The sequence below is a fragment of the Carcharhinus amblyrhynchos genome, chromosome 12, assembly GCF_965287045.1.
Source record: "Carcharhinus amblyrhynchos chromosome 12, sCarAmb.v2.hapA, whole genome shotgun sequence".
Lineage (NCBI taxonomy): Eukaryota > Metazoa > Chordata > Chondrichthyes > Carcharhiniformes > Carcharhinidae > Carcharhinus > Carcharhinus amblyrhynchos.
In genome coordinates this window covers 2,390,175-2,417,636 of record NC_137335.1, presented here as the reverse complement: position 1 = coordinate 2,417,636, position 27,462 = coordinate 2,390,175, and the positions used below count along the sequence as shown (strand labels likewise).

The following is a 27,462-nucleotide window of genomic DNA, read 5'->3' as shown; positions in this document are numbered from 1 at the left end:
GTTACATGAAGGATATTGTGGTACAGTCCAGATGCAGGAATTAGCACATAGTTATTGTTGGTAGCTGGGTCTGAGTGCTCAGATTGAAGAAAACGTGAATAAGAAATACACCATCGTCTACTTTACACCCTTGGGAGTGGCCTAGAAACACCACGGCAATGATTGAATGTAGATTTCACTGGTCGCTGGTCTGTTTGAGGGTTACATGTTCTAAGTCAGAATTGATGCACACTCAAAGTGGCCAGAAGTTGTTGTCATGAGATCTTATAAATAAACCATTGAAAAACTTAACAGATTTCTGTAGAAGGTTTGATGAACAGAACGTTAGTGATAATGGTTCGGTTTACTACAAGGGAGTTTGAGGATGATCTCAGGCGGTGGATTTTGGAAAGAAAGGAAGGGTGAGCATCACTGAATGAGTTGGGTTTTTAGAAGCTCTGTCAGCTTACCCACCCGTTTTGTTCTGATATCAACTCACGTATGGCTAGATTTACTAAGTTCAATTGCGGGACTAGCCATGGTGCGCTCTGCGTTAATAATCCAATGCCACATTTTGTGACTCTAATGAAGCCCATTCCTTCTTCCATCAGGATAAAAATGTGATGATTACGACTCCCTCTTTACACCCACTTATGAATATGTTTCTGGGTTGGCCAAATGTAGGAATCAGATTGACTCCTTCTAGCGAGGCACCATCCAACATTCACCTAAATTTACACATCACCATGGCACAATGTTAATATTATGAGGTCTGTGGAAGCCCTTGCCACAGAGAGCTGTGGGGACAGAGTCCTTGTGCATATTTAAGGTTCAGATATCATAGAATCCCTACAGTGCAGAAGGAGACCATTCAGCCCATCGACTCTGCACTGACCCCAATCCCACCCAGATCCTATCCCCATAACCCCATGCATTTACCCGAGCGAGTCCCCCTGTCACTAAGGGGCAATTTAGCGCAGCCAATCCACTTAACCCGCACATCTTTGGACTGTGGGTGGAAACTCACGCAGACACAGGGAGAACGTGCAGCCTCCACACAGACAAGCTGGGAATCGAACCTGAGTCCCTGGCGCTGTGAGGCAGCAGTGCTAACCCACTGAGTCACTGTGCCACTCCTAACTCTCACAACTTCCAGTTGCTAATTGGACTGCATCAAGTCTATACCTCAGGCCATTCAGTCCATTTGGTCTATGCAAGCTTTTATGTTCTCTATGACAGGTCAATTTCCCAGGTGGACCATCGAGGCACATTTGGCTTTTTTAAGAAAGCCCGCTGACCTTCCACTGTTTTAAAGGGATGCAATATCAGGTGAGCTCACTCATAGACAAAGCTCCTGATGTGTGTGTGTGTTGCGGGGTGGCTTTGCAATGCAACACCTGTAGGGGGCAGGAGTAGGCAGATCTTCCCAAACCCTCATTTTGTTCCCTCCTTCCCCCATTTTGGATAACTCAGTGCCATCACATCGTGTTCTGTCTCTCAGGCAGGTGGATGCCACTCTACCAAAGCCTGTGACCCAGCTGTCCAGCTTTAGTGCAGCACTCAGGGAGTGTCACACTGTCAGAGGTGCAGACTTTTGCATGAGCTTTTTAAACCCAGGCCCCCTCAGGTGGATGTTAAAGATCCCATGATACTATTTGGAAGAACAGGAGAGTTAGCCCCAGCACCCTAGCCACTACTTTTTGCCTCAATCAGCATCACAAAAACAGATTATTTAAAAAGTTTATTATTAGTGTCACAAGTAGGCTTACATTAATACTGCAATGAAGTTACTGTGAAATTCCCTTAGTTGCCAATGTCCGGCACCTGTTCAGGCCAATGCACCCTAACCAGCACATCTTTCAGATTGTGGGAGCAAACCGGAGCACCCGGAGGAAACCCACACAGACACGGGGAGAATGTGCAGGCTCCACACAGACAGTGACCCAAGGCAGGAATCGAACCCGGGTTCCTGGTGCTGTGAAGTAGCAGTGCTAACCCACTGTGCCTCCGTGCCGCCCCATTCTGCTGCCCATTTGACAAAGATCGCATTGCTGTTTGTGGGATCTTGCTATGCACAGACTAGTTGCTGTGTTTCCTACATTGTGACTGCCCGTCAATAATACGTCACTGGCGGCATAGCACTTTGAGATATCCTTTGGTCTCGAAAGCCACCGTCAAAATTCAAACATTTCTTCCTTTTTGTTTTTCTCACTCTCTCCTTGAGTTCTCTCTCTCTCTTCACACAAGTCCTGGGTGCAATGGGCTGCTGGAGACATTTCAAGACGTGTTCACACTAAATAAAGAATTTGTGACTTGCTCTGCACTCTCTGTGTTCTTTATGATATTAAACGCAGCCGTTCTTGAGAATATCGCTGCTATTGTTACACAAAAACACCATCCTCAAAACTTGGATTATCTTTCATTCAGCAGAAAGCTGTTCATTAGCTTGGATGACTCGGTAGTACAGTGGTTAGCGTTGCTGCCTCACAGCGCCAGGAAACCAGGTTCAATTCCCGGCTCGGGTCACTGCCTATGTGGAGTCTGCACGTTCTCTCAGTGTCTGCGTGGGTTTCCTCCGGGTGCTCCGGTTTCCTCCCACAGTCTGAAAGACATATTGGTTAGGTGCATTGACCGTGCTAAATTCTTCCTCAATGTACCCAAACAGGTGCCGGAGTGTTACAACTACGGGATTTTCACAATAACTTCCTTGTAGTGTTAATGTAAGCTTAGCCATGACACTAAATAAATAAACTTAAACTGTCAGAAGATTCATTCAAATCATCAAAATTGATAAGATCTGGTGCATTCACCAACTGTTACAGATGCACCATAAAAAGCATTTCATCTGGTTGTATCACAGCTTGGCATAGCTCCTGCTCTGCCCCATTGATTCTGTCTACACTTCCTGCTGCCTTGGCAAAGCAGTCCAGCACAATTAAGGATGCATCCCGGACATTCTCTCTTCCACTTTCTTCTGTTGGGAAAGATAGAAAAGCCTGAGGTCATGTACCAACCGACTCAAGAACAGCTTCTTCCCTGCTGCTGTCAGACTTTTGAATGGACCCACCTCACATTAAGTGGATCTTTCTCTACACCCTCGCTATGACTGTAACACTTCACCCTGCATTCTCTCATTTCCTTCTCTATGAAAGGTATGCTTGTCTGCATCGCGCACAAGAAACAATACTTTTCACTGTACACTCAAACATGTGACAGTAATAAATCAAATTGAATCAAAGCAGCTGTTCAGAGCAGAGAGCTGTGATGAAGGTTGGTTAGGAGCTCATAGTGAGAGGTAAAGACAGCTGGAGCCTTGCCCTATCCTGCTGAGATCTTCAACACAGTGTGGAAATGATTTTATATATTTTCCATGAAGTGTCCTTAGAATATTGGGACAACTCCTTAATTTACAAATCCCACCAAAATAGGCCTCACCTTTAGTTTGAACTGAAGAGAGCAAACCCTACGTACAATCCTATAAGCCTCTTCATACAACACATACAATCCTATAAACCCCAATATACAATATGTACCGTCCTGTATACCCCAGAGCTAGTGAATAATGAACAGTGCAACTTCCTATCTGTAACTATTGCTACCCAATAATTACAGATACCTCTGCCTAAAGACACAGGGTCTTCACATTTTTGATTCATCTTTAACCTTTGCTATTTAAGTCTCAATTACAAAAGCATCACTAAAATATTTAAATAGTGATCAAAGTGTAAGGTACATCAAAGGTATGAACATTTGATAGAATCACAAATGCTTACAGCGCTGAATGAGGCCATTCGGCCCATGTTGTGTACATGCTGGCTCTATGGGAGTGCAGTCATTACAGCTGATGATGTTTTCCTGTAAGAGAAGCTTAGGCATCGATGTTGTAACCCCTTCTCCCACCCAATCAAACAGCCTAGGCTCACACATGGTATCGACTGAGCTCCCCATCTCTGCCAAAGTGCACCCCAGGAGAAACCTACAGTTTATTTATTTAAGTGTCAGGTTTATTTATTAGTCACAAGTAGGCTTACATAAACACTGCAATGAAGCTACAGTGAAATTCCCCTAGTTGCCACACTCCAGCGCCTGTTCGGGTACACTGAGGGGGAATTTAGCAAAATGCACCCTAACCAGCACGTCTTTGGACTGTGAGAGGAAACTGGAGCACCCAGGGCGAAACCCACACAGACACAGGGAGAACGTGCAAGCTCCATACTGATAGCGACTTGAGGCTGGAATTGAACCCGGATTCCTGGCACTGTGAGTGCTAAGCCACCGTGCCACCCTGGGGGGCGGGGGGAGAAAATTCGCACAACAGAAAACTGAAGAATCAATTCTCCATTTTTTTTTAATCAAATGAAATGAAGTCCAATCGGACTTTCAAAAATCCAGCATGAGTGTGATGGGCCAAAGGGTCTCCTTCTCTAAATTTCTGGTTGTCGTAAATCAGAAAGTATTGGTAACCTCCTTCTACAAATGCTCTCCCTACAGTCAGAACTCACATCAGTGTTTAAATTTTGCAATGATGCATTTATAATTAAATTTAAAATATAAAAAGTTAGAAGGTGAGTCGATGCGCGTCAGGAATGATCATCTATTCATTGTATCAGTTCAAAAACCCCTCTTTTCTTTTTATGTCAGGCAATTTTTTTTTAATAAATTGTAAGCAGGTACAAACTCCATAATTAAGGAAGTGTCTCCAAGGCTGAGAAATGGCACTGGTTTCTGTTAAAGCACGTTTTATAATTGGTCTCTGCGTTGTGATTGGTCTCAGAGACGGGGAATGTTGTAACTTGCCTCCTCGGAAAAATAAAGCAACACCCCACCCACGGAGGTTCGTCAGACCCTCATTGAAAATCAGCCAGCTGCAAACACAGCTCGCCTCATCGGAGCAGAGATCTCCAGCCCCAACCTAACGCGGGGAGCTGATAAAACACTCCTCACACTGTGAAGACAAATCACCGCGCACCACAAATACTCAGCAAACGGGTGATGCTCGTGGTTGCTCGCGTTCTTCACCACCTGAATATTATTTCCCAAAAGCATAAGCAACATGTAGGCACCACGTATTCCAACATGCCCGGCTCTGACACGCAGAACCAAGCCTGGCAAAAGATTTACAGGTAGAACTGTGTCAGGACTCAGGGAAAATTACACTGAAATCTTCCTAGTGGATGATTCAGCTTCACCCTGTCTTTATAACTCTATTATCACAATATCTCAGCCATTGTTCGTTGATGTGGAGATGCCGGCGTTGGACTGGGGGTGGGCACAGTAAGAAGCCTCACAACACCAGGTTAAACCCAACACCAGGTTAAAATCCGACAGGTTTATTTGGAATCATGAGCTTTCGGATACTCGGATGAGCAGCACTCCGAAAGTTCATGCTACTAAATAAACCTGTTGGACTTTAACCTGGTGTTGTGAGACTTCTTACATAGTTCATAGAATCCCTACAGTGCACAAAGTGGCCATTTGGCCCATTAAGTCTGCACTGACCACAATCCCACCCAGGCCCTATCCCCTTAACACCACATATTTACCCTGCTAGTCCCCCTGACACTAAGGGGCAATTTAGCAAGGTCAAACAACCTAACCTGCATATCCTAGGACTGTGGGAGGAAACCAGAGCACCCGGAGGAAACATGGAGAGAACATGCAAATGCCACACAGACAGTCGCCCGAGACTGGAATTGAACCCAGGTCCCTGGCGCTGTGAGGCAGCAGTGCTAACCACTGGGCCACCGTGCCGCCTCCACTGAGAATTTACTGACTCTCGATTCCCCTGTCGCTATATGTGGTTAGGCCACAGCTGGAGTACTGTGTTTACCTCACTACAGGAACAATGTGATTGCGTTAGAGGGGATACAGAGGAGGTTCACCAGGATGCTGCCTGGGATGGAACATTTCAGCTATAAGGAGAGACCGGAGAGGCTTGGATTGTTTTCTCTAGAGCAAAGAAGGCTGAGGGGGGACAGGACTGAGGACTATAAGATTATGAGGGGTATGGGCAGGGTGAGTGGGGAGCAGCTGTTCCCCTTGGTTTGGGGGGGTCAATCACAATGGGGTATAGTTTTAGCCGGGGGGGGCCCACAGATTCAGGGGGAATTTGAGAAAAATGTTTTTCATTCAGAGGGTGGTGGAATGTACTGCCTGGGAAGGGAGTTTTGGCTGGAAATTTTATACCCTTTAAGAAGTATTTGGATGAACACTTGAAATATCATAACATCCAAGGAAATGGGACAAGTGCAGGAAAATGTGTGAGTGTGCCTTTAGTGGTGGTTATTGTCAGTGCAGACTCGATGGGCTGAAGGGCCTTTTCTGCACTGTGACTCTATAGGCGCAATTTTCCTGTCCCGCCTGCCACAGGAATTGTAGTGGGGAGGACACGGACCATGCAATGATCCATTGACCTCGGATAGGATCTTCCAGCCTTGGGAGTGAGCGCAGCTGGAAAATCCCACTCTGTGATTCCATCCTCAGTAAACCTAAATCTGTATCTCTCTGCTACCGACCCCACTGACCCCACCTCCAAAGCCACACAGGGAGATGTACATGAGTCGAGAAAAGATGATATCGAAACCAAATTCAATAAGTGTGATATTTAGTGGATTATTCCCTCTCTACAGATATCGCAGTATTTCTTTCTGCCTCTATCATTCCTCCACTACAGGAGGGTTAACTATCAGGTGTTGCAACACTGCACAACAGCAAATAATCTATTCACAATAAAAAATATCCAGGGAAGGTTGAGGTGTGGAAAAAGAGATTGTGGAAAGTGAAGAAGTCTAGGAAATTGTTCACAGTTTGTGTAGGGTCAGATATGTCTGTATTATTGCTACTGTGGATTATTAATGAAGCATCGCTATGTGTCATAAATAACACGTGTAACAAGAGCAGGGCAGCTGGCGATGAGCTATTGGGATGCAAACTAAATGAGTGATTCAGGTAATAACAACCTGGGGGAGGCAGAGGGAGGCAGTTAGAGAAACTTCAATTCCTATCACACCATCACATACATCCTACGTATGAATCACTTAATTGACCACCTGTGCTAACGATATGTACGGCTATAATTAACTCTGACATTCAGTAACTGAAGTAAATAACTAAATTGTTCTTAGAAGACTAACGATTTGTAATTGTCGCATCCACAGTTCAGTGCAATGTCACCCACTGCAGAGGGCGCGGGCAATAAGTGTAATAATGTGAAGGAAACACTCGATAGAAAGAATGACTTGACCCCTCTTTGCCGTACTTACAAACCACTGGGAATAGCAAGCAGCAGCACTCACTAACTAACATTTATTTGTCAATGATAGCTCAGTGCATGGGTAGCAGTCTGGCCTCTGAGTCAGAAGCTTGGGGATCTGAGTTACAGAGATTTGAAAAAGTCTCTGAGGCTGACATTCCAGCACCATCCTGAAGGGGTGCTGTACTGCCTTTGGACTGAGATGTTAATGCACCACCCTCTCTCAGCTGGATGTATGGATCCTGGGGCACTATTTAAATGGGGAGCAGGGACGCTCCCCCCCAGAATCCCTCCAATATTTATCCCTTAATCACCATCACCTAAACCAATCACATGGTCATTCTCACATTGCTGTTTGCGGAAGCTTGCTGTGCAGGTACGGCTCCTGCTCTGCCCAAGATCACAAGAAACTACAAAGGATTGTGAACAAAGCCCAGTCCATCACGCAAACCAGCCTCACATCCATTGACTCTGTCTACACTTCCTGCTGCCTCGGAAAAGCAGCCAGCATAATTAAGGACCTCACGTACCCCGGACATTCTCTCTTCCCCCTTCTTCCATTGGGAAAAAGATACAAAAGTCTGAGGTCCCGTACCGACCGACTCAAGAACAGCTTCTTCCCTGCTGCTGTCAGACTTTTGAATGGACCTACCTCGCATTAAGTTGATCTTTCTCTACACCCTCGCTATGACTGTAACACTACATTCTGCACCCTCTCCTTTCCTTCTCTGTGAACAGTATGCTTTGTCTGTATAGCACGCAACAAACAATCCTTTTCACTATACATGTGATAATAATAAATCAAATCAAAATTAAAATCAAATTGGCTGCTATGTTTCCAGGGTTACAATAGTGATACATTTTGAAAGAATCTGATTGGTGTGCTGGGGGAGTGGATCATTCTCGAGGGATATTGAATTGATTGGTGGGCTGAGGCAGTTGTCCAGTGAGGTGAGACCGATTAGTATACGTTTCTGAAATGGAGTGAGGGGTGAATTCATTGAAATAAAGAAGGTTCTTAAAGGGCTCAGTGTGGAAGATATTGGGGGTGAATCCCCCATCCCACTGTGCAGCAGGACAGCAGAATACAACAGAGGCCATTCCACGGGTTCCCAACACCACAAATCAGCTTGGAGCTGCATAATGTAAACAAAATGTAATTTAAATATTATTAGCAGGCCCAGGGCTGAAATCTCCAGGCCTGCTAGCCTCCCCCAAACCCCCGCATCAGCTATGCTCTGTCTGTATAGCGCACAAGAAACAGTATTTTTCATCGTATGCTAAACAGATGTGACAATAATAAATCAAAATTAAAAAAAAGGATATTTCACTCCAGTGAGGTTTACTATAGCTCCCCACTTGTGGGCAGCTGGCAGCCTGACCCTGCTGGAGTGAAGCGGGGGCAATCGAGGCCCCCCCAAGAGAGTTGGGTGATAGGGGAGTGCCCCCCTGGGCAGTGCCAGCCACTGCTTTTGGGCAATCTCAGAGTTTGCACTGTAGGGATTCAATGATTCTAACTCCAGAGAAGATTGAAACTGGAGACCATCAATGTAAGATAGTCACTAATAAATCCAATCAGGAATCCTGATCAAATGTCTTTACCTGGAGACAAGTGAGTGTATGGAACTCGTTCCCATGGGGAATGGATGAAGCAAATAGCACAGAGACTTTGAGGGGAGGTTGGGTAAACATGAGGGAGAAGAGAATAGAGGGTAATGCTAATAGAATTAGCTAAGGAAGAATAGGAAGAGACTCGAGTGCAGCAGAACTGCTAGTATGGACAGTGTGGGCTGAATGGCCTGAATTTCTGCTGGATATCCTATGTAATGCATTGTAATCATCATTATGGTTATTTCAACTTCACTAACAGTAAACTATGCTTCTAACTCACTCCAGTTCAATAGAGACAACTCCCCCATCACTATAAAACCCAAAATACTGTTGAAAAGGTGGCACAGCACTGCTGCTTCACAACACCAGGGATCCAGATTCAATTCTGGTCACGGGTCACTGTCTATGTGGACTCCACACATTTTCCCCATGTCTATGTGGTTTTCTCTGGGTGCTCCAGTTTCATAGAACAGAATAGAATCTCTACAGTGCAGAAGGAGGCCATTCAGCCCATCAAGTCTGCACTGATAACAATCCCAGCCAGGCCCTAACCCTATAACCCCAAAAATTTACCCCACTAATCCCTCTAACCTACACATCCTGGAACACTAAGGGGCAATTTAGCACAGCCTATTCACTTAACCCACATATCTTTCAACTGTGGGAGGAAACTGGAAAACCCAGAGGAAACCCACGTAGACACAGGGAGAATGTGCAAACTCCCCACAGACAGTGACCCAAGTCGGGAATTGAACCCAAGTCCCTGGAGCTGTGGGGCAGCAGTACTAACCACTGGGCCACCATGCCAGTCCTCCTCCCACAGTCCAAAGATACGTGGGTTAGGTGGATTGACCATGCTAAATTGCTCCTTAGTGCCAGGGGGACTGGCTAGGATAAATGCATGGGGTTATGGGGATAGGGTCTAGGTGGGATTGTGGCCAGTGCAGACTCAATGGGCTGAATGACCTCCTTCTGCACTGTAGATTCTATGATATCTCAGCCTTATATATACATACGGACTGTGTCCCCACAGCTCCCTATGGCAAGGATTGGCCATGCTAAATTCTCCCTCATTGTAACCCAAACAGGCGACATGCTAAACTGCTCCTTAGTGTCAGGGGGACTGGCAGGGTTAATAGGTGGGGTTATAGGGAGGAGGACCTGCATGGGACTGTGGTCAGTACAGGCTTGATGGGCCAAATGGCCTCCTTCTGCACTGCATGATTCTATAACTCTACGAAAATCATGCTGGAAAAACTCAGCAGGTGTGGCAGTGTGTGTGAAGAGAGAAAGAGAGTTAATGTTCCAAGTCAGTCTGACTCTCCTGTTTATAAAAGATGAAAGGGTGGATTTAATTGTACATTTTATTCTTTGTGGTTTACTTGCTTTCCAGATCAGGATGTGGGGGGGTGGGGTGGGGTGCCTCGCTGTTGTGTGAGACAACTTTGAAGATTCTTGTCAGCTGGATTTTTAAAGGAGGGTTTCGCTGGTAACCGCAATGTGTTTTCATCTCCATGAAACATGAACACAGCAAAAGAGAGTCACTCGATCATACAGAATAGCACAACGCAGAGCTCACAGACTTAGAGCACACAGGAATTCATGTCAGTAGGCGTGTTCCAAAGGTTTTCCAAAGGAACAGAGAAATGGATCAGCTAGATAGTCACCAAAAGAGAAAACACTGGAAAATCTCAGTGGGTCTGGCAGCATCTGTAAGGAGAGAAAAGAGCTGATGTTTCGAGTCCAGATGATCCTTTGTCAAAGCTATTTTAGCTAGATAGTCAATATCTTTCCCCACAGATAGGGGAGTCTAAACCTCCAGGGCATAGGTTAAAGGGGAGAGATACACAAGTGTTCAGAGGGGTAATTTTTTCATACAGAGGATGGTGAGTGTCTGGAACAAGATGCCAGAGGCAGTAATAGAGATGGGTAAAATTTTGTCTTTTAAAAAGCACTTAGAGAGTTACATGGGTAAGATGGTTATAGAGGAATATGGGCCAAATGGGGGGTAATTGGGGCTGGCTTAGTGGTTAAAAAAGGGCGGTATAGACAAGTTGGGCCGAAGGGCCTGTTTCCATGCTGTAAACCGTGAGGAATCTATGGCCGGAATTTTACCGGCACTCCCACCCCGAGCCTCGGACAATGGCATTCTCCATTGGCCTGGGATGGGAACCTCGGGCAGGCATGCCAATCAAATTCCACCCTATCACTCGAAATGGTAGGTCAGTGAAAAGAGTTATCACACACATAGAGCCTGGGATTTTCCTTTATTTCCTCTAAGAGCTAAGACAGGTGAGAAAAGTGAGATGTAGCTCACTCCAGAAACTTCTCTTCGCCTGGTTCCCGTTTTGGAAAACCTGTTGACAACATGTTGGCGAGTGGAGGCGGTGATTCCAATGTGGGGGGATGCTATAGCGGGGGAAGCACCCTATAATTGTATTCTAATATATTTAAATGAGGTCCCTGTCACTCCTGGCCAGGAACCTCATTATGTCAATGGTGGGTGTGGGGATGGGGCTGGCGGCAACAACCGGGTCCCAAGATCTCACCAGCCAGGTTCTCAACGTTGACCTTTGGTGGGATTTTGCGCCCACGTTGCCATTGTTGAGGGTGCGACTGGAGACCAATCCTGAGGTCCCTCTGATTCCATCAATATACAGGATTGGGAGGAGGGTATGAGGTTAGTGGTCATACGTATCACAAATGGACAACATTCAGATTTGCCCCAAGCTGGCACCAAGTCTCTACTTGTCCTGCCCCCTCCAGGAACTAACCAATTCTGCCCTTCCCACCCACTGCCACCCCCTGCCTCAAACTACCAATCTCAGCCAAACCGTGTGGGGTCCAACGTGGCCTCCCTGACCTTTGCCCTCCAAGGTAGATCCCACTCAGCCAGGTGAGCTTCTTTTTCCCACCGGAAGGAAGGATCTGTTGTTGTCACCTGTCTCAGACAGGAAAGAACCCCAGTCCCTCACAGGGCCCCCCAGACTCCTTCGGCCCAGAGGAAGGAGCATGTTGGATCCAGCCAGAGATTCCTGTCCCAAAATCCCCTCTGGGTGCCGTGTATCCAGCCCCAATCCCTTCCCCACATCTCTCACTACACGCGAGGATGGGAGTTCGAGTAAGAGGTTTAAATATTTCCCAAGTTCACATCTGCAATTCTCTCCATAAAACATTCATCATAAATGAGCAAAATAACCAGGATCTCACAATTAATCATTAAGCGGAGAAATAATTCAAATAAAACCTTCTTCAGTTTGTGAACTTTATAAGACCCTTGTCAGACCCCACTTGGAGTACTGTGTGCAGTTCTGGTCGCCTCACTACAGGAAGGACGTGGAAACTATTGAGAGGGTGCAGAGGAGATTTACAAGGATGTTGCCTGGATTGGGAGGCATGCCTTATGAAGATAGGTTGAGGGAGCTCGGTCTCTTCTCCCTGGAGAGACGAAGGTTGAGAGGTGACCTGATAGCGGTTTATAAAATGTTGAGAGGAATAGATAGGGTGGATTCTCGGAGGCTATTTCCCTGGGCTGAAATGGTCGCTACGAGAGGACACAGGTTTAAGGTGCTGGGAAGCAAGTACAGAGGAGATGTCAGGGGCAAGTTTTTCACTCGGAGGGTGGTGAGTGAGTGGAATTGGCTGCTGTCGGTGGTGGTGGAGGCGAATTCACTGGGGTCTTTTAAAAGACTTCTGGATGAGTATGTGGGGTTTAATGGGATTGGGAGTTACAGATAGTTCTATGGCTTAGTAGGTATGTGATCGGCACAACTTGTGGGCCAAAGGGCCTGTTGGTGCTGTAGTGTTCTATGTTCTATGTTCTAAAATCGTAAGGCAGGAGATATCCACTCAGTCTGTCCTGTCCCCTGGTGAAACAATTGCCTTTTAAAAAACAACTTTGAGAACCTCATACAATCCCTACAGTGCAGGAGGAGGCCATTCGACCCATCGAGTCTGCACCGACCACAATCCCACTCAGGCCCTATCCCCATAACCCCACACATTTACTCTGCTAATCCCCCTGACACCAGGGTCGATTTACCATGGCCAATCAACTTAACCTGCACATCGTTGGAGTGTGGGAGAAAACCAGAGCACCCGGAGGAAACCCACGCAGACACGGGGAGGATGTACAGACAGTGATCCAAGACAGGAATCAAACCCGGGTCTGTGAGGCAGCAGCACTAACCACTGTGCCACCGTGATGACTCCTCAACATTTGACCATTTTCTAATCTCTTTGTTAATTTTAATAGTTTTTCTAATAATCTTTATTCTGATTTCTCAGCTGTGCCAGCCAATAGGAGGGATTTGTAGACATCACAGGATGGGGGGATTTCACCAGGCTGATTTCCATCTAGCTGGCAATCAGAGTCTTGGGTTTTTACAAGTTCTCCAAGTGGGGACAATTTTTGATGTCATGAAGCAACTGATGACTCTTTACCAGTGGAGTTTCCCCAAGTTTTGATGTAAGTCACAGTTCTGGGTACTGATCTGATTTGATTTATTATTGTCACATGTATTGGGAACAGTGAAAAGTATTGTTTCTTGTGTGCTATACAGACAAAGCATACCACTCATAGAGTACATAGTTTTGATTTATTATTGTCACATGTATTAGTATACAGTCAAAAGTATTGCTTCTATACAAGCCAAGCATACCATTCATAGAGAAGGAAAGGAGAGAGTGCAGAATGTAGTGTTATAGATATAGCGAGGGTGTAGAGAAAGATCAACTTTATGCAAGGTGGGTCCATTCAAAAGTCTGACAGCAGCAGGGAAGAAACTGTTCTTGAGTCGGTCAGTACGTGACCTCAGATTTTTGTATCTTTTTCCTGACAGAAGAAGGCGGAAGAGAGAATGTCCGGGGTGCGTGGAGAACTTAATTATGCTGGCTGCTTTTCCGAGGCAGCCGGAAGTATAGACGGAGTCAATGGATGGGAGGCTGGTTTGCCTGATGGATTGGGCTACATTCAGGACCTTTTGTAGTTCCTTGCGGGCTTGGGCAGAGCAGGAGCCCTGGAGTGCAGAAGCAAGAGGAGGGATGAAGCATCTGTGAGACTGACCTTCCTCAGGGGTAACGGAACACACTGTTGTTGTTGTAAATGAATTTACCTCAGCCGGTGTGTGAGGTGGCTTTTGATAGCTGCTGCCTTGGTATGTAGTTTTGAATCACAGTTCTACTCAAAGTACAGAGGCAGAAATTGAAACCACAAATTAGATGGAACTCAGTGATGGAATGGAGTGTTGTCCACACTCTGCTAATATGCACTCTCGCACAACGACCACACTACACAAAGCTTTGGGTCTCATGGGGTTGTCTTTAGAAGGAGGGATCCTTTCTTTACATTGGGTTCTGATGCTGTCATTGAGTGGATTGTAGTGAAGATGGCTTTGAGGAGGAGTCCAATTGGTTCCTGTGAACTCCCCTCCTTCTTCAGGCTGTTTTACAAAGTTACTGCCCACCCTGATATACAGCAATTCCAGCACTCACTGTGCGGCCAAGGATAACTAATATTCCTTCTGTTCCACTCCCCCCTGGCCAGTGATCCTAGAACACGTGCGCAGAGTCTCGGAAAAAAGTATTGCACGTTTAGGACTGAGATAAGGAGAGGTTTCTTCACTCAGATAATGGTCAACCTTTGGAATTTCCTTTCCCAGAGAACTTTGGATTCTGAATCATTGATTATATTGTAGAATGTGGACACAATGGGAATCATGGGATTAGGGCCGGAATGTGGAATTGGGGTAAAGATCAGCCATGAATTTACTGACTACTGGAGCAAGTTCAAGCGGACAAATGACCTCCTCCTATTTCACACATCTCCACCCTGGCTGCCCACACAAGACAACGAGGTTTATAGAGAGTGAATGAGCTCTCCCTGTCCTTCAATAGCATTGGAATCAATGACAGTGAACCAGGGAGCTTGCTTCACTGTTCCTTAACTCTGGTCTCACGTTGATCTGTTGCCATGGTGAAGCAATTATTCAGTAGTAATAGCGCGGTTATAATGGGCACAGATGGTGCTGTCTCAGGGTGTCAACATTGCCGGATCTTCCCACCAGCCCTTCTGACATTTGTCACTGTACAGAAAGTACCCGGGATGAGTCAGGCTCCATATAGCTTGTAGCAGCTCCACCACTCCCATCCCAAACAGCTCGACATTAAATGATATCAACTCAGATTAACTACACACAGGTGGAGGGCATCAATCGGATCATTACTTGAGCACATATAGAGAGAGACTTACTAACACAGGGGTTGTCCACCTATCATGTCCACCTGCGATGAAATCTATTCCAAGTAAAGACGAGCCCTGGTTTCCTGCTTTACCCTTTGGCTATCTGGTGTATAACATTCGAGACACACACAGAATCTAACTTGCTCGCACATCCTTGTAACTGAGGAAATTTAGGTAACGAGCGAGAGTGGGTTTGAGAGTGATCACACCACATGCCAAAGAGGAGGATCATCCTGGCAAACATTTAATTACACACGTTTAGATATTAAAATGTCATGTGGATGGGTATCTAAAACATCCTCTCACCAAGGTATGGGGGCTGATTTCATTGGCCAGCATGAATCATAGTGCTATTGTCCCACTTCCTTTAGACAGAGATCCCCAAACTGTGGCCCCTGTACTTTGAACTACAAAGTACTGCAAATAGAATCCTTACAGCACAGGAGGCCTTTCAGCCCATTGCGCCTGTGTCAGCTCTTTGAAAGAACTGTTCAATTAAGTTCCACAATCCAACTTCTCCCCATAATCTCTGGTTTGTGTCCAGGTAACACCTCCTCTGAATCCTCCCCAAAGTCTTCATTTCCATCCAATGTGAACAACAGGTACTCAGGGTGACCAAAAATCATTTGACTGTTTTCAATATTGTATCAATCCTTACAGCAGAGAATGAAGTTCTGCTGGTATGTAACACAGAAACATAGAAACTAGAAGCAGGAGTAGGCCATTTGGCCCTTCAAGCCTGCTCCATCATTCATTTTGGTCATGGCAGATCATCAAAATCAATATCCTGATTCCCCCCTTCCCCCAAATCCCTTGATCCTTTTACCCTAAGAGCTATATCCAATTCCTTTTTGAAATCACACAATGTTTTGGCTTCAACTACTTTCTGTGGGAGTGAATTCCACACATTCCCCACCTTCTGGGTGAAGAAATTTCTCCTCACCTCAGTTCTAAAAGGTTTCCCCCTTATCCTCAAACTCTGACCCCTAGATCTGGAGTCTCCCACCATTGGGAACATTCTTTCTGAATCTACCCTGTCTAACCCTGTTAGAATTTTATAAGTTTCTATGAAATCCCCTCTCACTCTAAACTCCAGTGAATATAATCCTAACCCACTCAGTCTCTCCTCATATGACAGACCTGCCATTCCAGGAATCAGCCTGGTAAACCTTCACTGTACTCCCTCTACAGCAAGGACATCCTTCCTCAGATAAGGAGACCAAAACTGTACACAATACTCCAGGTGTGGCTTCACCAACGCCCTGTACAATTGCAGTAAAACATTCCTATCGCTATACTCAAACCCCCTCACTATGAAGGCCAACATACCATTTGCCTTCTTTACTGCCTGCTGTGTCTACATACTTACTTTCAGTGACTGATGCACAATGGCCCCAAGGCCTCGCTGAGTACCTACCTCTCTCAATTTACACCCATTCAAGTAATAATCAGTCTTCCTGTTATTGCTACCAAAGTGGATGACCTCACATTTATCCACATTAAGCTGCATTTGCCATGCAGATACCCACACACTCAATCTGTCCAAATCACGCTGAAGTATCTCTGCATCCTCCTCACAGCTCACCCTCCCACCCAACTTTGTATCATCTGCAAATTTGCAGATAATACATTCAGTTCCCTCTTCCAAATCATTAATATATAATGTGAACAGTTAGGGTCCTAGCACAGATCCCTGCGGAACCCCACTACTCACTGACTGCCAATCGGAAAAAGAACATAGTATTTCTTGAAAAATTATCCAAAATATCCTCAGGTGCTGAGATACTTGGAAAGGCTGTGGAAACATCTGTACGTCCTGCATTTCATCCATTCTGTCTGACCCTGTGAATCGATGATGTCCATTCAACAGACAGGAGAACAGTGCCCCTAACTGCAAAGAATTATCCCCAATCACTTCACGTCACTTTTGAATGGACCTACCTTGCATTAAGTCGATCTTTCTCTACACCCTAGCTATGACTGTAACACTACATTCTGCACCCTCTCCTTTCCTTCTCTATGAACGGTATGCTTTGTCTGTATAGTGCGCAAGAAACAATACTTTTCACCGCATCCCAATACATGTGACAATAATAAATCTAATCTAATCAAATCAAATCAGTATCCAGAACTGTGACTCACATCAAAACTTGTGGAGACCCCACTGGTAAAGAGTCATGAGTTCTTCATGACTGGAGAAGCTTTGTTGACCTTTTGGACTTCAGAGGTCAATGATCGCCAGTCCAGAAAGTGTGAAGCCCCACCCATATATCCATCACAAAGTCAAGAGTGTCAGCCGTGGCATTTAACAAAACAATGCCATCAGTTTAGCTGGAAAGCTGTCTTGTGGTATATGTGGTCAGCATTTCTTGGGGAACGTAATAATTTGGGACAGCACCAATGATGTTAACACAATAACATCTCTCTATGTGCTTCAAAGGAATGCTGGAAAAGAATAATGGACAGTGAACCACATAGTAAACAAGATGACCAAAAAAGCTTGGCCAAAGTGGTAGGTCTTAGTCTTAACAAAGGGGAAAGAGAGGCGATGGTATTTAGGGAGGGTGGTCCAGAGGTTAGAACCTTGGCAGTTCAAGGTACAGCCACCAACGATAGAATGATTACATTGACAATCGATGTTGTTACCACAATAGCCACACTGGGATTCCTCGGGAAATAATCCTTGGTTAGACTTGTTTTTCGTGAATGGCCCAGATACTATTAAAATTGATCTCTATAGAATCCCTGCAGTACAGAAGGAGGACATTCAGCCCATCGAGTCTGCACCGATCACAATCCCACCCAAGCCCTATTCCCATAACGTCCCCCATATTTACCCTGCTAATCTCCCTGACACTAAGATCAATTCAACACGGCCAATCAACCTAACCCACACATCTCTGGAGTTTGGGAGAAAACCAGAGCACTCGGAGGAAACCCAAGCAGACACGGGGAGAATGTGCAAAGCCCACACAGACGGAGACCCAAGGCTGCAACTGAACCCAGGTCCCTGGTGCTATGAGGCAGCAGTGCTAATCATTGTGCCACCGTGCTGCCTCCTATCTGTAGGACAAGCAGTGGACAATCATTACACGCACACATATACAATTAAATGAGAATATAGGAAGAAAGGAATGTTGAATAAATCAGTAAGTTAATTAAGTCAATATTTCCATGGACATAATTAGCAATTATGTGGACAAAGTGTAGCAAGCTCTTTTTAATGCAATAACCATGTATAAACTGTGATACACGCCAGGGATGTTATTGGCTAAAAGTTGGAAATTCTAATGAAAACCCATTCTTACTTGTCATTTTAGCTACAAAGTTAATACAAAGTATAAATCCTGTGGAGTACTGTAGGCCTGCTTGGCAGAGTTACAAAGGAACTTCATCCGGTGCTCCTAGAATCAGCAAAGTGGAAACGAGTAGAAGAGAGTGTACAAGATGCTAGCCGACTCCCTGGCTGCCGTCACATCCCCCAATATCAGAGATGCAGTCAGGCTGCCTTATGACTACCACATTTTGCAAAAATGATGAGTGCTCCAGATGGTAGAGACAGAAAGATCCACTGCAGCTGCGATTCAACATCCAAATACAAACCTCTCCACAAATCATTTCCCCCGTCTCTGACATTCTGCATGGCAGGGTTACTGATTTGAAACCTTGCGTGCAGAGGGGATGAACATTTATTTTGCTCGGGTTTTCGGAAGCAGAGTGCAGTGACTGTAGGGCAGGCCTCTTGCTTGCTTTTTTTTGGTATTGTATTGACGGATTAGTGCTCTGGTGACCCGAAGGCAGGAGTCTGGAAGTTGTTTGTCATCATTACCATTGATTCTGTGCACGTGGCTGTAGTAACATTTTACACAAATTTATGTATCTATCCAACGTGCTTTTGTAATCGCCATCCAGGCATCTCGATCGTTACATGTTCTGTTCATGAGGGAAACCAATTGGATAATTCTGACCACAAACTTGAAACACTGAGGCACTTCCCAATAAACAACCAGTAAAGTCAATTCCAGCACCATGGTGACTTACCTTTCTGCTCATAGCACCCCACCGCCCCCCCCAACACCCCACCCCTGTTTCCCCCGATCCCCCCTGTTTTACTCCATGGTGTGGAGATGCCGGTGTTGATCTGGGGTGGGCACAGTAAGAAGTCCCGCAGCACCAGGTTAAAGTCCAACAGGTTTATTTGGAATCACGAGCTTTTGGAGCACTGCTCCTTCATCAGACGGAGGCTCTTTAACCAGACTTGCCTGTTGAGGGAGCAGCGCTCTGAAAGCTCGTGATTCCAAATAAAACTGTTGGATTTTGACCTGGTGTGGTGGGACTACTTACTGTTTTACTCCAGCCATTTACACTTCCTCCATGTCCATCCATTGCTGAATTCCTACTCCCTATAAAATCCCCTCTGGCTTTACCCCACCATCACTTTCTGAGAATCAATCACTCCTGTCCTCCATCTTATCGGAAAACATTCCCCTCCCCCCTTTCTTCATTCTCCGTCTCCTTTTAACCACCCCTGTATTAATCATCTTATCCAGTTATGGCAAAAGGCCATTAACCTGTAATGTTAGCTCCTGTTTCTCACTCCGCTGGGGTTGCCAACTGTCATTAAACACATTCCTAGAGGTTACATCCCAGCTCATTTGTCAGTCAACACATCCGTCGTTGTGACATTCTGCCTTCCTACACCAACTGAAAAGCAGAAAGACTCATCACCCATTGGATGATACTTACTGTCAGTCAATCAACCTCTCCCCACCCTCCCTGGGCAATTCTCAATATTTTTAGCACTGATGACGGGTCATCCAGACTTGAAGGGTGGCATTTTCCGGCCTTGCAGGTCCTGAAACCAAAAAATCCCACCCGAGGTCAACTGACCTTTCCATCGAGTGAGCGCCCCACTCCCACTCCGATTCCCGTGGCAGGCGGAACAGGAAAATTCACCCCAAAATATTAGCTCCAATTCTCTCTCCACAGATACTGTCAGGCCTGCTGAGATTTTCCAGCATTCTGTTTCAGATTTCCAGCATGTTGTAGTAATTTGCTTTTATTTCAATATGTTTATAACTGGTAAAGAAAGATGTTCAAGGAAAGTAGAATCATAGAATCCTACTGTGTAGAAGGAAACTATTTGGCCCATTGAGTCGACACCGACCACAATCCCACCCAGGCCCTATCAAAAGTATTGTTTCTTGCGCACTATACAAAGCATACCATTCATAGAGAAGGAGAGAGTGCAGAATGTAGTGTTACAGTCATAGCTAGGGCGGCGAGAAAGATCAACTTAATGTGAAGGATGTCCATTCAAAAGTCTGTAAGAAGCCTGACAACACCAGGTTTTAGTCCAACCCATTTATTTGATAGTAAACTCACTAACTTTCTTCTTCAGGTGATTCACCTGAAGAAGAGGGAATCCCCTTAAAAGTTAGTGAGTTTACTATCAAATAAATCGGTTGGACTAAAACCTGGTGTTGTCAGACTTCTTACTGTGTTTACCCCAGTCCAATGCTGGCATATCCACATCATTCAAAAGTCTGACAGCAGCAGGGAAGAAGCTGTTCTTGAGTCAGTTGGTATGTGACCTTAGACTTTTGTATCACTTTCCCGACGAAAAGAAGTGGAAGAGAGAATGTCTGGGGTGTGTGGGGTCCTTAATTATGCTGGCTGCTTTGCTGAGGCATCAGGAAGTGTAGACAGAGTCAATGGATGGGAGGCTGGTTTGTGTGATGGCTCACGACACACGACAACGCAGAATCGTTGAGCAGAGACTGATAGCCAAGTTCCGCACACATGAGGATGGCCTCAACCGGGATCTTGGGTTCATGTCGCACAATCTGTAACCCCCACAACTCGCCTGGGTTTGTAAAATCTCACTAACTTTATAGCAGGTTAGCTATAAAGACTCGCATTCTAATCAGTATTCTGTAAACTGTGTGTGTCTTTTATATGCTTTGTTTGAGACCAGAACTCTCCACTCACTTGACGAAGAGGCAAACCCTGAAAGCTTGTGAGTTTACTATCAAATAAACTGGTTGGACTTTAACCTGATGTTGTGAGATTTCTTACGATGTAGAGAGGGACATGTTCTCCTTTACGCTTCCTGAAGTGAATGAGAATCTCCTTCGTTTTGTTGACATTGAGGGAGGGATTATTGTCACCGCACCAGCTCACCAGATTCTCCATCTCATTCCTGTACTCTGCCTCATCACTGTTTGAGATCCGACCCACTGTGGTGGTGTCATCGGCAAACTTGAAAATCGAGTTGATGGGGAATTTGGCCGCATAATCATTGGTGTATTGGGGGGGGGGGGGGCTGAGAACACAGCCTTGTGGAGCACCAGTGTTGAGGATGATCAGGGAGGAGGTGAAAGTAGAGGTTACATTTTTTTTTAAAATTCAATTCCTTTGCAAGCATCCCATGAATTTTGACCTTAGCTGGACTCAAACTTACAGCCTAACATGGGAGAAAGTTTGGCCACTTTATCCTTTACAATTCCAACCCAGACTGCTTCCATATCCCAAATTTCAAATCCTCCCTCCTCCAAACCCTCTCTGATGGCTCAAGAACAAGTTGGATTTTTCCAGGCGCTGGGCGTTATTCAAAGATCCATCAGGAGGAGGCGCCAGACCTCATCTCCACTTTGGCCGTGTTGAGTATGTGAGGAACTGTGCTGTGTACTACTTTCCTTAAAAACACACACAGACACAGCTCTTTCCAGCCCGGGGGGGAGGGCGAAATCGCCTTTGTTTGCATAAATAAAGTGGATTTGCAGGAATGGGAGGCGGGAGAGTGGGTGCGTTAACATCCCTCCAACTTTGGTGTAAAAATCTCCAGGCAAATCATGTGATTTCCCCAAACACCCACTCCCCCCCCCCACACAACCAAAAAAAAATGCAACAAGCTAGTGTCTGTAAGAAATGCTGCAGAAAGGAGAATGCAGGAGGGTGGTTTAAAGTGGAGGGGGGGGTAATGCAATTCCCTTCCCTCCCAACAAATAACCAAGAGACTCTCAGCAGCTCCTGCTTTTAATAAAAATGCAGGCAGGATTTTCCTGAGAGTGTGTACACTCACCCCCCCCCCCCTTCTTCTACCTGATTACAATCACATCCGATTTGGTAGAGTGAATATCAATGCGCCAGCCCCGATTTCCTCTCTCTGCAAATCCTTGTCGCTTTCATGAAACTCACACACACACAATGTGTATATATATATATACAATCTCTATATGAGTATATAGCTGTGGGAGCACAGTGTGTGTATATACAGGGTGGGGAGGGGGGGTTAGTGTTGAGCTGGCTGTAGGAGCTGTGTGTGTGTGTAGGGGGGGAGACAGAGACAGAGGGCAGGCTGGGGGAGGGTGGGGGTGTGTTTTTTGTGAATGGGGAGGTAGAATATCTGCACTCTTTTGCTGGAGCAGGCTCAGGGACACAAACTCTCTTCTGTTTGGACTGCCGCTGATGTCATTGCTTCCGTCCTTTCTGCTGGATCCAAAATGGAGTAAAATGGCCTTTTGAAAACACAGGGAAGCTTCAGTGTGTTTGCAGCCTCATAACCCGGGGGGGTGGGGAGAGAGAGAGAGAGGGGCCAGGAATAACAGGGGAGGGGGACAGGCTCTCTCTCTCTCTCTGTCTCTGCTTCTTTTCCTGCTCCTGCAGAGAGGGGTTTGCTGCAGAGGCTTTGGGGCGAACACTGTCCCGTTCCCCCCCCCTCTCTCACACACACACACACACACAGACACACACAGACACAGGGGCTCTGCCTCTCCCACACACCGGGCTCACACACACAGACCCCGCACCGCTTCATGCAGCAGCCCGGGGCCGCCGGCAGCTCAGCCCCGGGGGGAGAGAGAGTGGGGAGAATGGGAGACTGAGACACACACAGACAGAGACACAGAGCCAGGGAGAAGCTGCCGAGGTTCCGCCGCTTCCCCCCCCGCCGCCAGCAGCAGCCAGACCGGGATCTCTGCAGCGATGTCCGCGCCGGAGCAAAAACAATGACCGAGGAAACTCAACCAGAACAGTGAGTGTACCGGGACCCCCCCCCCCAAAAAAAACATCCCTGTACCCCCCCCCTCACCCCCCCCCAAAAACATCCCTGTACCCCCCCCCTCACCCCCCCCAAAAAAACATCCCTGTACCCCCCCCTCACCCCCACCAAAAACATCCCTGTACCCCCCCCCCTCACCCCCCCCAAAAACATCCCTGTACCCCCCCTGTACCCCCTCACCCCCCCAAAAAACATCCCTGTACCCCCCCCTCACCCCCCCCAAAAAACATCCCTGTACCCCCTCACCCCCCCAAAAAACATCCCTGTACCCCCCCTGTACCCCCTCACCCCCCCAAAAAACATCCCTGTACCCCCCCGTACCCCCTCACCCCCCCCGTACCCCCTCACCCCCCCAAAAACATCCCTGTACCCCCCCCGTACCCCCTCACCCCCACCAAAAACATCCCTGTACCCCCTCACCCCCCCGTACCCCCTCACCCCCCCAAAAACATCCCTGTACCCCCCCCGTACCCCCTCACCCCCCCAAAAAAACATCCCTGTACCCCCCCATAACCCCAACCCACATATCTCCTGTACCCCCAGCACCCCGATCCCACCCCCCTCCACCCTGATCCCACCCCCCTCCCCAGCACCACCCCCCCACCCCGATCCCATCTCTCCCCCCCACCCCGATCCCATCTCTCCCCCCCACCCCGATCCCATCTCTCCCCCCCACCCCGATCCCATCTCTCCCCCCCACCCCGATCCCATCTCTCCCCCCCACCCCGATCCCATCTCTCCCCCCACCCCGATCCCATCTCTCCCCCCCACCCCGATCCCATCTCTCCCCCCCACCCCGATCCCATCTCTCCCCCCCACCCCGATCCCATCTCTCCCCCCCACCCCGATCCCCATCTCTCCCCCCCCACCCCGATCCCATCCCCCCCCCAACCCGGCACCACCACCACCCCCCCCCCACCCCGATCCCACCCAATCCCATCCCCCTCCCCAGCACCACCCCCCCAATCCCATCTCCCTCCCTCCCCCCCATCCCATCCTCCCTCCCCCCATCCCATCCTCCCTCCCCCCCATCCCATCCTCCCTCCCCCCCCATCCCATCCTCCCTCCCCCCCATCCCATCCCCCTCCGATCCCATCTCCCCCCCTCCGATCCCATCTCCCCCCTCCGATCCCATCTCCCCCCCTCCGATCCCATCTCCCCCCCCAACCCCGATCCCATCTCCCCCCCCAACCCCGATCCCATCTCCCCCCCCCAACCCCGATCCCATCTCCCCCCCCAAACCCCGATCCCATCTCCCCCCCCAACCCCGATCCCATCTCCCCCCCCAACCCCGATCCCATCTCCCCCCCCAACCCCGATCCCATCTCCCCCCCCAACCCCGATCCCATCTCCACCCCCCCCCGATCCGGCACCACCACCCCCCCCACCCCGATCCCATCCCCCTCCCCAGCACCACCCCCCCAATCCCATCTCCCTCCCTCCCCCCCCCGATCCCATCTCCCCCCCTCCCCCCCCGATCCCATCTCCCCCCCTGCCCCCACCCCGATCCCATCTCTCTCCCCGGCGGCACCCCCCCATCCCAATCCCACCCCCGGCACAGGCCTCCCCACGATCCTACCCCCCCCCCCCCCCCCCCCCTGCTGTCCCAACAACCCCTCCTCCAATACCAGTCCTGGTACCACACTCCCCAGTCCCACCCTGTGCACCACCCCCCGCACCCACCCATGGCCCTCCCCCCCCCCCCCACACCCACCCATGGCCCTCCCCACCACCCCCCTGCACGCACCCATGACCCTTCCCCCCACCCGCCTGCACCCACCCATGACCCTCCCCCCCAACCCCCCCACCTGCACCCCCCTGATCCCACCCCCACCTGTACCCCCCTGATCCCACCACCCCCATGTTCCCCCCCCCCTGCTCCCACCCCCTCATAACAACACCCCCGTAGCCCCCAATCCCCCCTTTTCTATTTTTTTGGAGTGAATTTGTTGATTTTTTTTTGAAGGGAGACGGGGTGGGGGTGGGGTGGGGGCGCAAGTGTGCTGGGAGCAAGGACGTAGCGATGGTTTGGGGGGGGAGGAATAAGGAGGATGGTTTGCTGAGGAGACAGCAGGGGGGGGGGTGTGGGGAAGTACCGGGAGGGGGAGGGGATGAGGGGGCAGGGAGCAGGCTGGGTGGGGGAATAGGGGGCAGGCAAACAGGTGAGGAGGGGGCGGGGGTGTGAGGGAAGAAAATGGGGAAAGGAGAAGGGGGGGTAGTGAGGGAGAGGTGGAGAGGGTGTGTGGTGTAGGTGGGTATGGGGGATGCAGAGCCAGACAGCCCCCAGCCCCCTGGGGGGTGTGTGTGTGTTGGCGGGGGTAATATCTGCTGACGGTGATCAGAATGTGTCTGGATCTTGGGGTTGAATCTGTTCTTCCATATTGTTGCACCCTCATCATCTGTAATGAGTGTGAGTGAGGTGGGAGGGAGTGGAATGACCATCGGGGGAGGGTCACCGTGAGTGAGTGTGGAGGATGTTGGGGTGGTGTCGTACTGTGCAGGGGAGTTGGGGCTATTATCAGTATAATTCCATGTGGGGGTGTTGCTGTGTGTGGGGGTGGTTTGGGTCGGGGTGTTAGAGAATTCCTAAAATGCAGAAAGGTGCCATTCGGCCCATCAAGTCTGCACCAACCACAATCCCACCCAGGCCCTATCTCCGTAACCCTAGGCATTGACCCTAGTTAGTCCTCCCTGACACTAAGGGGCAATTTAACACGGCCAATCCACCTGAGCTGCAGCACATCTTTGGACTGTGGGAGGAAACCGGAGCACCCGGAGGAAACCCACACAGACACTGGGAGAATGTACAAACCCCACATAGACAGTGACCCAAGCGGGGAATCAAACCTGGGTCCCTGGCACTGAGAGGCAGCAGTGCTGCGGGCCAACACAGTGGTTAGCACAGCTGCCTCACAATGGTGGGGGTGTTTTACTGTGGGGAGGTGGTTAGATGGTTTGTTGTGGGGTGGTTTGGTGTTGCTGTGGGGATGGGGGGCAGGGTGCCGCTGCGGGGGTGTGGGTGGGGAGGTGCTGGGTGCTGCTGCAGGGGTGGGGGGGAGCTGGGTGCCACTGCAGAGGTGGGTAGGGGCAGGGTGCCGTGGAAGGGGGCAGGGTGCCGCGGCGGGGTGGGGGGGGGTTGCTGGGTGCTGCTGTGGCAGTGGGGAGGGGGGGGGTGCAGGGTGCCGCGGCGGGGTTGGGAGCAGGGTGCCGTGGTGGGGGCAGGGTGCCACGGGTCGAGGGGGTGGGGGGGGGCAGGGTGCTGTGGCGGGGGTTGGGGGCAGGGTGCCACAGGTGGGGCTGGGTAGGATGTTGCTGAGGGGGTTGCGGGGTGCCACGGCGGGGATGGGGGGTGGACAGGGTGCCTCAGTGGGGGTGGAGGGGGGGTTGGCAGGGTGTCGCTGTGGGGGGAGTGGTGTTGCTGCGTTACTGTCTGAGCTGCAGCCCTGTTGCTGCAGATTGAGTTTCTCTCCACACCCTGCCCTGTCTGCTGATAAAACAAACCCCTTCTTGTCACGTGACCGACCATTCATAAATACAGTAACCTTCAGCCCCATTCATGACTACCTGACCCAGTTACAATGTAACCAATGGCAGTCTGAGCGTCCCATTGAAGAGGAAAGATACACACGGGTTAGTCAGTGTCTGCTCCAGTCTCTCACTCCCTGTTCATTGCAGTGACTGGCCAAGGAACTATCATACAGCACTTTGCATTCCTCTCCAATCCAAGTGTTGTTTTCTCTCCTTTTAATGGACAGTTTTTTTTAGAAAATCCGTCCTAAACACACATTAATTTTCAGGAAATGTAATCTTTCCCTAATTAATTTTAAAAGATGCTTTAATGATTTATGCAGGATATAATAATCTGCACAGCACATTGCATAAGGCCTTTGTGTCAATTGAGGAAGCGAAAGAACTTGATATTGTCTAAACTTTTCATGTTAAAGAATTTGGGTTTTTTTTATTTGTGGAGGTGTAGGATTTTGTTTTGGGAAGTGCTGCATCTTTAGGCTGTCCTCCCATGCAGGGGAAGCAATGAATGCAGAGAGTAATGTTGTATGAGTGTTCTTTGAATAGAGTGTGTTTGGAAATGTTGCTAATGCAGTGAAGGTAAATTTCAAGCAGAAATATGAATTGTACGGAATCTTGAATGATTCCATCTCGATGTCTGTGAGCAGGGGACAGCTGTGTTGTAAGTCAAGGCATCAAAATGCAATTTCACTTTGAGTTTTCTTTGAAAAATTTCTTGGGCCTGTCAATTCTCCTTTGACCGGCACCTCTCAGAGCCAGGGACCCGGGTTCTATCACCCCAGCTTGGGT

At 48.4% G+C, this 27,462-nt stretch overlaps 1 protein-coding gene across 1 annotated transcript in view; it reads left to right on the top strand.

The window, feature by feature from the left end:
• The first annotated feature begins 22,841 nt into the window (after positions 1-22,841).
• Positions 22,842-27,462, top strand: part of LOC145350737 (sprouty-related, EVH1 domain-containing protein 2-like) — a 97,884-nt gene continuing 93,263 nt past the window's right edge. The window contains exon 1 of the mRNA XM_080199982.1: positions 22,842-23,118. Within this exon, the coding sequence (XP_080056108.1) occupies positions 23,093-23,118 (26 nt within the window). The 5' untranslated portion in view covers positions 22,842-23,092. The remainder of the gene's footprint in view (positions 23,119-27,462) is intronic.